At 41.7% G+C, this 14,546-nt stretch overlaps 2 protein-coding genes across 11 annotated transcripts in view; one reads left to right on the forward strand and one right to left on the reverse strand.

The window, feature by feature from the left end:
* SLC25A21 (solute carrier family 25 member 21) overlaps nt 1-174 on the reverse strand; it is a 387,007-nt gene extending 386,833 nt beyond the window's left edge. For 3 of the 4 annotated variants that reach the window (XM_032789984.2, XM_032789983.2, XM_032789978.2), the window contains exon 1: nt 94-174. In XM_032789984.2, the coding sequence (XP_032645875.1) occupies nt 94-160 (67 nt within the window). In that variant the 5' untranslated portion in view covers nt 161-174. The remainder of the gene's footprint in view (nt 1-93) is intronic. The other variant, XM_075065532.1, reaches the window with a different exon arrangement.
* MIPOL1 (mirror-image polydactyly 1) overlaps nt 104-14,546 on the forward strand; it is a 274,230-nt gene continuing 259,787 nt past the window's right edge. For 3 of the 7 annotated variants that reach the window (XM_075065526.1, XM_075065529.1, XM_075065531.1), the window contains exon 1: nt 11,559-11,648. Coding sequence is in view for 1 of the 7 variants with exons in the window: in XM_075065527.1 (XP_074921628.1) it covers nt 11,604-11,648 (45 nt within the window). In the remaining 6 variants the exon portion in view is untranslated. Of the gene's footprint in view, nt 191-11,537; nt 11,649-14,546 lie in introns of those variants that run through there. The other 4 variants (XM_075065527.1, XM_032789975.2, XM_032789977.2 and 1 more) reach the window with 4 other exon arrangements.

A 14,546-nucleotide genomic window follows, 5' to 3' on the forward strand; every position in this document is an offset into this window, starting at 1 on the left:
AGGAAATGTTGGTGAACTGAATCACATCTCCCAATATATAATAATCAGAGAGCAGGCAGCGCAGAGTGCCTGGGAAGAAAATGTCTGACTTACCCGCTGAGCCGCCGGCCGCGATCTGCTGAGAAGCCTCCTGCAAAAAGCTGCCTGGCTTCCTGGACATCTTCACCTGCGGTGGGAAAGCAGCAGAGCGGTCAGTCCCGAAGTCCCCGGCAGAGGCGGCCTGGGGGCAGAACTAGCGCCAGCCCCAGTAAGGGGAAAGAGCCGGGGGGGCCGGAGACGAGCCCCTGGCAGAGAGTGGCAGCTGGTAGGCGAAGCGCGGGCGCCGCTCCACTCCGGGACTGTGGCTGGGCGGGAGGAGGAAGAGGCAGAGGACGTGAGAGCGAAGAAAGAACCCAGGGGCACGTGCAGAGACCTGCCTGTTGCGTGCGCTCCCCCCGCCCCCGCAACCTTTATACCCAGTGGGCGTGGGGTTGGGGGCAGCTACGGACTAGATCCTGGGCCTAGGGCCGCTGCTCTGCCCCAAAGGGCAGGTCCCCTGTTGCTTTGCAGTCTGTAATTCAGGCCCTGCTGATAGACTGAGAGGAAGCAAGTTCAGAGAGTGGAAAGGGGGAACCCTGTCACAAGGGGCAGGGAGGCAGGAGGTACAGTAACTGCTACTTAATGTGGTCCTGGTTAACTTGTTATGTCACTGATTGGTTAAAGAACATGCTAGTTTAAAGTTATGCAATGTTCCCTTATAACGTTGTTTGGCATCTGCCTGCTTTGTCCACTGCTTGCAGGAAGAGAAGCCCTTGGAGCTAGCTGGTGGGGGATTGGAACCAGAGTGCCCCCCCCCTTACATTAATTCTTATGGGAAAATTGGTTTCGCTTAACATTTTGCTTACAGTAACATTTTTCAGGAATGTAACTACAATGTTAAGCAAGGAGTTACTGTGTAGGCAGCAGCCCCAGGGATAGTAATAGGACAGAGCATCCTAGTAGCCAGTGGAGGAGAAAACAGAAAGGGCCTCCAGGTGGCTCATCACTCAAACCCCATCAACTGAGTGAGCTTCCCTGTTCTTCTTACCCATCCCACCCCACTGTGCCACCCCACTATCCCCAGCACCCTCTTCAGCTCTCTAATCCCCAAATAACTCCCTGCTCCCTGGCTGCCCCAATCTCCCCTGCCCCCAACACCCACATGTGGCTGCCCCACCCCCTTTCTCCTCCAGTTGACCCCCCATGCTTCTTATAACCCTCCTACAGTTCCCTTATCTTGTCCACATCCCATAGCTCCCCTCTCATGGGCTAGACATGGACCCCTCAGGCTTTCATCCCCACAGAGCCACACAAGCCAACCAACACCTAATTTCCTCTGGATGACCCTTGACCCAATTTCCTATGCACCTTTGAATCTTCAGAAGGGAGAGGCAGTGGCTTTTGTTTTCTGGGAATGTCTGTGTAACCTCCCGTCTCCTACCTTCAGCTAGGTGATACCAAACCTCTTCCTCTAGTTTCTACCCGGGAAAGTCAGGCCTGGCAGGGCTCCTATATCCTGTACTTATTTCAGATACACAAGTTGCACCTTCAGGTAGTTTTAAATGAAATTCATTTATTTCAGCTGTATATATTTCAATACACAGGCATCTGCAAGGTCCAAACTGAATATATCCAGTTACTCTCTTCCAAAAAAACAGAACAAAAGAAACAAAAAACAAATGTATGATTATCCTTACAGACACTGAGAATTTTCTTTTGACACATGGAAATTGAGCTGTCTGTCCACCATGATATTCCTCAGCCCTCTATTTTTTTTTAAGGATCAGGAAGTACATATTCATAGACTTGATTCCTTTCTTTTCCAGAAGGGATTGGATTTCCTGAAATTTCTTACTAATTCTGTTGATCTCAAAGGCACTCTTGAACATAGCTTAGATGGTGAATTTGGTGGATTTTCTTTTAACTGCATTCTGTAACCTCCCTTGGTAAAGCTAAGGGACCATTTATCGAAGGTCACTAGGGACCATCTGGGATAAAAAACTTCCTATTTTCCTTCCATGAGGGATACCCTCCAAACCGGATACCAACTAGCTATTTATTCTTCACCCTTTAAAAAGCCAGATGTTTTTGTTTCTTGGAATTAGGGATTTATGAGGCCCTTTTGGATTATCCAAAAGGGTTGATGAACACCCTGAACATGAGCGTCCTGAATATAGAGGTCTAGGTTGGCTGGTGGCTTTTGGTGAAAGGACTAGATGACAGACGTGAGGAAATGAAGGATGGCTTTTGTCTCCTTCACTTTGAAGCCCTTAACTTCTCCCTCAAAAGATGCTCACAGTCATACAACAGGAACCCTAGCTTCTGCTGAACCTCTTGATGACAGAACATATTTGTAGCCATGTGTGTCTGCATGCTCTTGCACCCCAGCCACCAAAGACCATATGAACCTTAGTGCCAAGTCATCTCCAAGCCAAAACAGATAATATTTTTAAATTCTGCCTGCTTTCTTTTTCGGTTGAATTTAGTGAATTTGTGAGCTGTTTTCCATATTCTAAGCTGGTATTTACCCTTGTATAACTCAATAGATTGGTGTCAAAGTGGGTGGTACTAACAAAGTGCTTCATTTGCCTCCTGGTGCCTCTGATATGTTCATTCAGGGCTTTTGACTTTAAGGCCTTACAAACCAATTTCTTGTCATAATTATGTGACACACTAATAAAAGGGTAAGGGAGCTTTTGGGTGCTTGCCCAGAGATCTGCCAGGCCACAGTGACTTATAGGGTGAAATTCTGTGTGAAGGCAATGCCATTGATTTCAGTAAGGCCAGGTTTTCATCCAAAGCATTTAGGTCCAGTCATTGATACAGCAAACCAAAAGATTCACCAAACACCAGTCCTTTTAGCCTGCAGTGAATGTCACCACACATGGAGGAGTTTTTGAAGTCACTGTGATGTTTCTTCTCTTCCTTTTTAGCAGGGAAAACTAGATTATTTTAAAGAGAAAACGTTCACATAAGAGGACTAAGGCACCAAAACTTCATTGAGTAAGAGTGAATAAGAGGTGTGTAACAATAAACAACGTAGTCACCCAACAGAAAGTAAAGAACTGATGATTGGAGGCATTTGGGAATTGCCATGGGCTGTGGTACCATGTGACACTCTTGCACGAGATAATGACATTAGACTACTTTAAAATGTGGGAGTTAGGATCAGTCTGCTGCTAAGAATATGGGCCCAAGTCTGGGGTTAAATGAAATCTGGTAGCTTTGGAGAAAATAACTTGTCTTCTCCCTTCTTATCTGGAATGATTCTTTGGGTGTACAATCTGATAAATATATTTAAAATAAAAAGCGTAATATTTTTAATAATGATAACTATTTCTCTACCTCGTAGAGGTGTTGTGAGGATGAATACTTTGAAGACTGTGAGGTGCCCAGAAACTGTGGCAATAGGGCAATATAAGTACCTAAACCAGATAGTAAGATTACAGCACAACTTAATTTTGTATGGTCTTTTTCCTACTAACAACACCCCAAAATGTTTTACAGAGTTAATGCCTTCACGGAGTGAAATAATTAGTAACAGAGGAAAAATACATTCAGTTACTGGAAAGGGAAAATATATTTTGAGCTAGGATTAAGGTGTCACAATAATGGCAAAATGCAATAGAGGAAAAGGAAAATTGTTTCATGAGGCAGGAGTTGCAGAGAAGTTTCTTATACTACTCATGGAGAGATTGTATGGAAGGACTGTGAAGAGGCTAGGCTTAGATTCACAGAGGGAACAGAAAGGGAAATCAAGTTAGACTATTAAATCATTAGAAACCAAAATTCATCTAATTTTACCATTCCAGCCCATTCATGTGGCAGAAAAAGCAGGTCCTCTACTAGCAAAAAAGCAATAATTTTTAGACAAGTGGCATGTTGAAGAAGATACTTTAGTTGGCTTTAGGTAGTTATTGTGCATGGAACTTTTGAGATAAAGTACATTTTCCTCCCAGAAGCAGGCCTTTCTGAGAATTTGTCAAATCTCCCCCAAATGTGTTCTGCTACTTGGAAAATGAATAGCCGGTTTGTTAGTACTCAGAAGCCAAGACCTGAAAATATTTTGTTGTTAGAAAGATATTTTCACCAACCTACAGTACAATTCTGATAAGTTCATTTGCTGAGCCTCACTTCTTGTGATAAAGTATTCCCAGCAAGTTCTGCTCACTAAGTAGATATTCCAGTGCTGTAAGAAAATGTAGCTCTTAATTGCTTACAGCAAAGACTCTGCAAAACCTGTGATTCTCACTATACAGTATATGAACATGGAGAGCATTAATTATATGTAAAAAAAAATATGCAGCATTAAAGCTTGAGATTTTAATTTTAAAAAAATCAGGACATTCAAAATTATTGTTCCCACAGCATAGTTGATCCCCCTTGCACATATCAGAAACAAATAGTAACGTGAGTTAATATATGCATGTTATAAAGACTGAGTAATCATTGTGAGGGGAATCTAGAGTAACTCCTGTAAGATAATAAACTTTGTATGTAGTGACCTTCAAGTAATTAAAATCTCAACATTAATGTTTCATTAACATTTGCATTAGTTCCCTTGGTTTTTCTCAGTTAGAACATTGCTTGATAAATAATGCAGGATCATCAAGCCCCCAGTGTTCTAGGTTGTCAAAAAACTACTTGAGCATCACTGCTTATCCAGACATGGAGAATCTACTGTACAAGATCCCCTTTGATACAAAGAACAGAAATAGGATTAGGATGGACTAACTGTAGCAGTTCAGCCTAACACAGTGGTTCCCAAACTTTAACAACCTGTGAACCCCTTTCACTAAAATGTCATCTCGCGAACCCCCTCCTAAAAATGAATATTTCCAGGGATTTTCTCCCTTACCTGAGTATAAATTATAAAAGCAGTGATCTTGGAAATATAAAATTTGTTTTTATGACATGCTTATTACACTCTTTATTATTAATTATTATTTATCATTGCAGTATTTTTATTACATTATGAAAACGGCAACACTCTTCCAAGATCTCACTTTCGTAGCTTGTACCACTTTGAATAAGCCTGTTATAAGACAAGGCTCCTATGTTTCATCAAGGAGTATCAGATGTGAAACAGCATGACGGTATTTAAGAAGCCAACTCAAAGAGTTCCTTCTACACAAGCATTCAAGTCTTGAGCAGTCCAGGCAAACAACTCACATTACAACAAAGTTTAGCTGCCTATTTAATTTTAAAAAATAGCAAAATATATCCACCTCCCTTTCTATTTCTTGTAAGGAGTCTTGAAGTTTAAATCTCCTCAGTGTGATAGATTATGCTTGCTTTCATCTGCTTAGCTCTTGGAAGTCCAGGGGCTCCGGGCTGTTGGCCCCATGCTGCCCAGAGTCCCTAGGGACAGTTCTGTCCACCATTAGGGAATTTTTTCCCGAGAACCCGCTATAACATTTCTCAAACCCCCAGGGGTTCATGAACCCCAGTTTGGGAACCACTGGCCTAACAGTATCAGCTGGGGGAGGGTCTACAGTTGATCAGATCTTTCTTCAGCAATAAATACCATTGCAGCAAAACAGGAATTGTGTATTTCTACAGAATAAAGTTAAACTTCAAAATAAAATAGCCAAGGTGTCTAGGTGTCTAATTGACATTGAGGTGTGTCTGTTGTGGATACGTATCCCCATAAAATCATTCTCTTATGTAAAACATTAACTACTACTTTAGAGGATCTACAATATTAAAAAAAAAACAAATCCATTATCACTTTAGTACTAGGTGTCATATACTCCAAACAAACATAGTTGAACACCTCTGCAGGTTACTTTAATGTATAACATATACCTTTTCTCATTTGACATCTAGCTGCTGACACTCTCAAAATGCTAATAGCTGCACTGCCATTGGACAGATTTCCCAAAGCACTACAAGGTTTAATCCTGTGTTCCCCTGAGCCTTTTCTTCTGCTCCCCTTCCCAAACACTGCATCACCTGTGTTTACCTAGAGCACAGCATTCTCCTCTTTAAAAGAACTAGTTAAGTAATATTATTATAAAAATATAGTTTATCTGATGATTTTTACCTTGTAAGGTATCATGGGTGACCATATTTCGCAAAATGAAAACAGGACACCTGAGCTGCAGGTGTCACCGTTAGTCCAAGCCCATTGTGCACAGCTGGTGACTCCTCTTGTTCCCCACCCACATCCTGTTGGGGACACACCACACTTTTTTGGCAGAACTGGGCATTTGTCCCGTTTGCTCTTGCCAACTGATTATCAAACAGGACAAATGCCCACTTTTGCCAAAAAAGGTCAAGACGTCCAGGACAGGGTTTAAAAACACTGAGGATGGAGTGGAGGTTAAAGATAATCTAGATATGGCCCAATATCTAAACAAATACTTTTCCTCAGTCTGTAATGAGGCTAATGAGGAGATTAGGGATAATGGTAGGATGACAAATGGGAATGAGGATATGGAGGTAGATATTACCACATCCAAGGTAGAAGTCAAACTCGAACAGCTTAATGGGACAAAATTGGAGAGCCCAGATAATCTTCATCCAAGAATATTAAAGGAACTGGCACATGAAATTGCAAGCCCATTAGTGAGAATTTTTAATGAATCAGTAAACTCAGGGGTTGTACTGTATGACTGGAGAATTGCTAACGTAGTTCCTATTTTTAAGAAAGGGAGAGAAGAGATATGAGTTAAACTGGAACAGGTACGAGAAGGGCTAACTAGTGAGATCCCAGAAGAGAAATCTATCTTTGAAAGGAGACTCCAAAGAGGCCTGGCTTTTAGGCACTAACCAAAAAGAAGGTTGGGGAGGATATGATGCTCTTTATAAATATATCGAGGGATAAATATTAGGGAGGAGAAGAGGAATTATTATTAAGCTTAGTAATCAATGTGGACACAAAGAACAAATGAGTATAACGGACACTAGAAGTTTAGCACTATGAAATTAGAGAAATGTTCTAACCATCAGAGGATTGAATGTCTGGAAACAGCCTCCAAGGGGAGCAGTAGGGGCAAAAGACATATTGGCTTTAAGACTGACTTGATGCCGTTCTATGGAGGGGGAATGGTAAATGATGGGATAGCCTAATTTTGGCAAATTAATTTGGCATTAATCTTTTTATTACTGACCTTGGCACAAAAAGTGGGAATGTGCTAAAAAGTTTGCGGATGACACAAAGCTGGGAGGTATTGCTAACACAGAGAAGGACCGGGATATCATACAGGAAGATCTGGATGACCTTGTAAACTGGAGTAATAGTAATAGGATGAAATTTAATAGTGAAAAGTGCAAGTCATGCATTTAGGGATTAATAACAAGAATTTTAGTTATAATTGGGGGACACATCAGTTGGAAGTAACAGAGGAGGGAGAGGACCTCGGAGTATTGGTTGATCACAGGATGACTATGAGCCGCCAATGTGATATGGCCGTTAAAAAAGCTAATGCAGTTTTAGGATGCATCAGGCGAGGTATTTCCAGCAAAGATAAGGAGGTGTTAGTACCATTATATACAGGCACTGGTGAGACCTCATCTGGAATACTGTGTGCAGTTCTGGTCTCCCATGTTTAAGAAGGATGAATTCAAACTGGAACAGGTACAGAGAAGGGCTACTAGGATGATCCGAGGAATGGAAAACCTGTCTTATGAAAGGAGACTCAAAGAGCTTGGCTTGTTTAGCCTAACCAAAAGAAGGCTGAGGGGGATATGATTGCTCTTTAAATATATCAGAGGGATAAATATTAGGGAGGAGAGGAATTATTTAAGATGGGATGGTATGACTGGATAGCCTAATTTTGCAATTTAATTGGCAATTGATTTTGATTATCAGCAGGTAAGTATGCCCAGTGGTCTGTGATAGGATGTTAGATGGGGTGGGATCTGAGTTGCTAGAGAGAATTCTTTCCTGGGTGCTGGCTGGTGAGTCTTGCCCACATGCTCAGGGTTTAACTGATCGCCATATTTGGGATCGGGAAGGAATTTTCCTCCCGGGCAGATTGGCAGAGGCCCTGGAGGTTTTTCACCTTCCTCTGTATCATGGGGCACGGGTCACTTGCTGGAGGATTCTCTTCAGCTTGAGGTCTTCAAACCACAATTTGAGGACTTCAGTAACTCAGACATAGATTAGGGGTTTGTTACAGGAGTGGGTGGGTGAGATTCTGTGGCCTGCATTGTGCAGGAGGTCAGACTTGATGATCATCATGGTCCCTTCTGACCTTAAAGTCTGTAAATCTATGAGTTTGTTGGTGGGCTGGGGCTGACGAGCGTGGAGGTGGCAGAGTGGGGCTGTGGGTGTGCATATGTTTCACCAGAAAGGAACTACTATCTCCCTGCTGATGAAGCTTCTTCACATGGAGCATTTTGTTTTTATTTATTTTTATTTTTTTGCTGCTCTGCTGCCTAGGGGATAGCAAATGAGATATGATTTTTCTATCACCCAGTGCTTCCCCTTGACGTCTAATCAGTTTTCTCTTTCTCATTCACTGTTTCACTTTATTTCTGTTCTGAGTTATTAGCTTGCCATTTTTTGTCCATATTTCTAGCTTCTCTGGGTCTTTGTGCCATTCTCTGTTCTCACTGCTATTTGGTACCTTTCCCAGTTCAGTACCATCTGAAGATTTCACTCTTGTGGTATTTACTCCTTTTTCCCAATCATTAATGAGCATATTAAATCAGATCAAACCTACCATTAATCGTTTTGACACACCATCTTGATACATGATAACGTAGGGCAGGGGTCGGCAACCTTTCAGAAGTGGTGTGCTGAGTCTCCATTTATTCACTCTAATACATTTTAACGTTTTTAGAAGGTCTCTTTCTGTAAGTCTATAATATATAACTAAACTATTGTTGTATGTAAAGTAAATAAGGTTTTTAAGAAGTTTAAGAAGCTTCATTTAAAATTAAATTAAAATGCAGAGCCCCCTGGACTGGTGACCAGGACCCGGGCAGTGTCAGTGCCACTGAAAATCAGCTCACGTGTCACCTTTGGCACGAATGCCATAGATTGCCTAACCCTGGTGTAGGGGATGCTGTAGCACACTGTTATTGCCCTGAAGGAGAGTGTGTGGTGTTGCTTCTATAAGGGTCCAAAAGTCAGCTCTGTTCTTGTGAAGCTCTCAACTACTCACTCCTCTAATTTGGTAAAAAATTAAAGGAGAAGCTCAGCTTTCAGTTAAATATATTACCTTTTCTTTCCCCTCCCCATGCACAGATAGCCTTGAAAATGTAAACTGGTCACCAGAGTTGAAAGGAAGGAAGGAAGCTACAGCTGGACTCAACTTCTGCTGCAGGAGGCTGAGGGCTTAAAGATTTGTCTCACCTGTGTGACCCACAATTTTATGTAAAATGAGTCAATTGCTTTTGAGGTATATCCCCAAGAGTCCTCTGGCTAACCCTTCCCCAAATCATTAGGCCATCCTTGTGCATAGGAGTGTAGGCAGGAATCAGTTACATTTATGGAAGGAGGCCAGTGGTAAAATATATTTTGCAAGAGAACCCAAAAATATAAAAACATAGCCTGTAATGTGTTAGCTCAAACCTCTCAAAGCTGTGCTGCAGCTTCCTTTCATTTGTGTGGATTAGTGAATAGTTTAAAATTTATTTTAAAAACTTGCTCCCAGACTAAGGCTTATTTTAGTAAATTTCATCTTACAGCAATATTTCAGCAACTAATACTGTTGAAAAGAGAATTTCTGGTTTTGCCTTTTCCTTTCTCTTTAAAAATAAACTGTTTGTGAAATGTCATGTAAACATCAGTGGAGACTGAGAAGTTCTGTTTATTCGCAGAACAGATACAGCATGGAAAGTATCAGGCCAGGTCTACACTGCGACTTTAAATCGGTTTAATGGCCGATATACCGATTTAACGCTGTATCCGTTCACACGACGTCGTCATTAATATCGAGTTAAACGGCTCCTTAAATCGATTTCGGAACTCCTCCCAAACGAGAGGAGTAGCGCTAAATTCGATAGTGATAACTCGGATTAGGGTTCATGTGGACGGAAATCGACGTTATTGGCCTCCGGGCGGCATCCCAGAGTGCAGCACTGACCGCTCTGGACAGCAATCTGAACTCGGATGCAGCGGGCAGGTAAACAGGAAAAGCCCCGCGAACTTTTGAATTACATTTCCTGCTTGCCCAGCGTGGAGCTCTGATCAGCACGGCTGGCGATGCAGTTTGAAATCGAAAAAGAGCTCCAGCATAGACCGTACGGGAGATACTAGGTCTGATCGCTGTATGGGGAGACAAATCTGTTGTATCCAGCTCCGTTACAGAACACGAAATGCCAAAGCGTTTGAATAAAAAACTCCAGGATACACAGCGCTGCGTGACAAGCGTAACGGGAAGCCAGAGACTCAAATGGACGCTCATGAAGGGAGGGAGGGGGTACTGAGGACTCCAGCTATCCCACAGTCCACAGCAGTCTCTGAAAATTATTTGCATTCTTGGCTGAGCTCCCAATGTCTGTAGGTTCAAACACAGTGTCTGGCGTGGTTCAGGGAACAGCTCCTCAGTTTATTTCCCCCCACCACCACGTGAAAAAAAAAAGGGAAAGATTGCTGTGCTATGGCGTTTGCTCAATGCACTCCGCGAAAAAGGCGCCAAAGGGTTGTCTGCTGCCTTCACAAAGGGAGGGGTGAGGCTGTACCCAGCACCACCCGGGGCAGTGTTTTCTGCCCCATCAGGCACTGTGCTCTCAACACGGAAGTGGGAACTATGGGATAGCTGAGGAACAGCTACCCACAGTGCACCGCTCCTGAAATCGATGGTAGCTTTGGACCATGGACGCAAACAATCGATTTCGGGATCCCACTGTGGACGCGCTAAACCGATTTTATTAGATCTGTTCTGTAATATCGGTTTAAGCTAATTCGAAATAATCGTGCAGTGTAGACGTACCCTCAGTGTAAGCTACTTCATTCTTCTCCATCAGTATGCCTCAATGCTACTCTGGGTCTACCAACTCTTAAGCATGAGAGGGCAGTAACCATGCTATCGGATGACATAGTATTCCTTAGCAAGTACAATATATCCACTTTTTGTAGTTAAACCATTTTATAAATACTGATTTGTACAAACTACCGCCAAGGGTGCTTATCGCTACCAAATTTGATTGTGGTTATTTGTTGTGGACTCCTATGCACTAGGAACTCAACAGGAAAATGGGTGTTTGTAATGGAAGTATTAGTAATATCTTCAGTGGACTGGCTTACATATGTTATAGAAATTATATGGATATAGCTAGGTAGCTTAAAATTAGAATGGCAAAAAGAATATTATGAACTTGAAGATGGCAGGAGGTGATATTTGATTAGCTGCACTGATATTAATGAGCTAAACGATACGGGTTGAAGTTTTAGTATGTGCTGATTTGTGCAGATCCAATATAGGGTGACCAGACGCAAGTGTGAAAAATCGGGATGGAGGTGCGGGGTAATAGGAGCCTATATAAGGCCACGTCTACACTACCTGCCGGATTGCCGAGTAGTAATCGATCTATCGGGGATTGATTTATCCTGTCTTGTCTAGATGCGATAAATCGATCCCCAAATCAGCACTGGTACTCCAGCTTGGCAGGAGGAGTAAGCGGAGTCGATGGGGGAGCCGCAGCAGTCCACTTGCCACTGTGAGGACGGCCAGGTAAAGCGAACTAAGATACTTCGTGTAGCTGAAGTTGCATATCTTAAATCAATCCCACCCCCTAGTTAGACCAGCCCTAAGAAAAAGACCCAAAAATCGGGACTGCCCCTATAAAATTGGGACATCTGGTCACCCTAATCCAATAGAACAGAGACAAGTTAACAATTGCTTGAGAGTTTTTACTATAGCCCTTCTGTCTCCCTTGTAGTAGATGCTGTACAAACACTTAAGAAGACATATGGCCACGTACACTGAATACCAGTGAATATGTATTACAGCACTTTTGTGGCTTTCTTTATACTTAGAATGGGAAATAACACTGATGTTAAAGTAAATTTAATTATGGTGGATGGTAAATGTAATTTTTTTAATTGCACCAACTGTTTACAACATGATTGAAGGTATTTTACTCAAAATTTTTTAAAAATCACCTTTGAATTTAGAATAAATGTATTTTTAGTGTATAAGGATAACTTTTAAGAAATGTTATTAACAACTGAAAACCAGGTATTTGGAATGAAAATGCTTTCATAACCTTAATTATAGTGTTGATTGCTACATGGCAAGACTAATATGTAGGATTTAGTTTTAGTCAGCACACAGCAATCTTAGGTCAGCGTTACATTTCCAAAAGGTGTGTGTAGCAACAAACAGTATGAGAAAATGTCAACTGCATATACAAATAACTTGCATAATATTGTGTGTCACTGAAGTTGGCTGAATCTCACTGAACACATTGCCAGATTTATTTTTATTTTAGGGGAAATGAATCTTAGCTGAAATTAAGTAGGTAAGACTGTTATTTGTCTGACAGAGGCTACTGTTTATAATTAAGGCTATGTTTTAGTCATGGGTATTTTTAGTATAAGTCATGGACAGGCAATAAACAAATATTTGTGGACTGTGACATGTCCATGACTTGTACTATATACCCCTAACTAAAACTTGGGCCAGGGAGCAGCAGGTGCTGGGGGGTGGCCTGGGTTTCCCCTTTGTGCTGGTGGGGAGGATTGGCAGGATTGGCAGGCTCCCTACCCAGCTCCGTGCGGCTCCCCAGAAGCAGCTGGCATGTTCCTGCAGCTTCTAGGAAGAGGGAAGGCTAGGGGGCTCTGCATGCTGCCCCCGCCATGAGCACCGGCTCCTCAGCTCATTGTCTGGGAACTACCACCAATGGGAGCTGTGGGGGCAGTGCCCGCAGGCAGGGGCAGCACGCAGAGCCCCCTGGCATCTCCACCTAGGAGCTGCAGGGACATGCTGGCCGCTTCCGGGCAGCCACCTCCCTCCCCCTGAGGTAAGTACAGCCCCTGCACCAGCCCTAAACCCCCTCCCACACCTAAACTACTGCAGCTGTGGGGGGAGAGGAGGGAGCAGGTTGATGGCCCAAGATTACTCCAGCAGCAGCCGGTGTGGCTGGCCTAGGCGCTGCCTGAGCTGCTCAGGCAGCCCTGGATCCAGCCGCACTGGTCACTGCAGAAGTCACAAAAAGTCACGGAATTTCTGACTTTTGTGACCTCCATGACAGACACGCAGCCTTATTTAGAATGCCTGCAGCAAACTATTATACTGCCATTAATTGTGAGATTAAAAAATAGTCACAATTAATGGCAGTTTTAATCGCACCGTTAAACAATAATAGAATACCAATTTAAATTTATGATAAATGTTTTTGATTTTTTCTACATTTTCAAATATATTGATTTCAGTTACAACACAGAATACAACATGTACAGTGCTCACTTTATATTATTTTTATTACAAATATTTGAACTGTAAATCTAGAAGTCGAAGCATGATGGGGCATACAAATGTTTAGGATATCTGACACATAAATACCTTGCAACGCCGGCTGCAACAGTGCCATGTGAATGCCTGTTCTCACTTTCAGGTAACGTTCTAAATAAGAAGTGGGCAACATTATCTCCTGTAAATGTAAACAAACTTGTTTCTCTTAGCAATTGGCTGAACAAGAAATAGGACTAAGTGGACTTGTAGGCGCTAATGCTTTACATTGTTTTGTTTTTGAGTGCAGTCATGTTGAAAAAAATTCTGCATTTGTATATTGCACTTTCATGATAAAGAGATTGCACCACAGTACTTGTATGAGGTGAAGTGAAAAATATTATTTATTTTTTCTTTTTTAGAGTGCAAATATTTGTAATCCAAAATAATAAAATAAAGTGAGCACTGTACACATTGTATTCTGTGTTGTAATTGAAATCAATATATTTGAAAATGTAGAAAAAAATCAAAAACATTTATCATAACTTTAAATTAGTATTCTGTTATTGTTTAAAAGTGCGATTAAAAACTGTGATTAATCGTGACTATTTTTAAAATGTAGTTAATTTGTTTTGCGTTCATCTCTTGAGTTAACTGCAATTGCGGTAATTCACAGCTCTAAAATCTTCCTTTAGCTCATTCTCATTTCTTCCCTCCAGTATTCAGTTTTTATTTCAGAAGGATGAGGGGGAGGGTAATGCATAATTGGATTGATTTTGAGGTTGGAACCAGGTGTACTCTTTCTTTGGTGTATGTGAATTAATGAAAATATTCTGTTTAAAAAAGAATTGACTTACAGTATTCTTGGCATCAAAAAGGTAATGGTTACATGCAGGACTTTACTTTTAATATGTAGTTCATTATCCCACTTTTAAATCTCTGTTTAAAAGTAGAAGAAAAAGACATGCTGAAAAACAGTGTGAGCAGTAATTGCCTTTCTTGTTTCTGGACTTCATTTAAAAAATTCAGTTTCGAAAAGGTTCACAGAATTTTGTTGTGACTTTATTTACAGAAGTAGATGCAAGTATCGTTAAAATGTTGTTCTCGGGTTTTAGTAGAGAATAAATCTACTAGGCTGATATTATAGAACTCTGTTTGATGACTTCTTCCTAGTGAGGA

This window comes from Chelonoidis abingdonii, chromosome 4 (genome assembly GCF_003597395.2).
Source record: "Chelonoidis abingdonii isolate Lonesome George chromosome 4, CheloAbing_2.0, whole genome shotgun sequence".
Classification (NCBI taxonomy): Eukaryota; Metazoa; Chordata; order Testudines; family Testudinidae; genus Chelonoidis; species Chelonoidis abingdonii.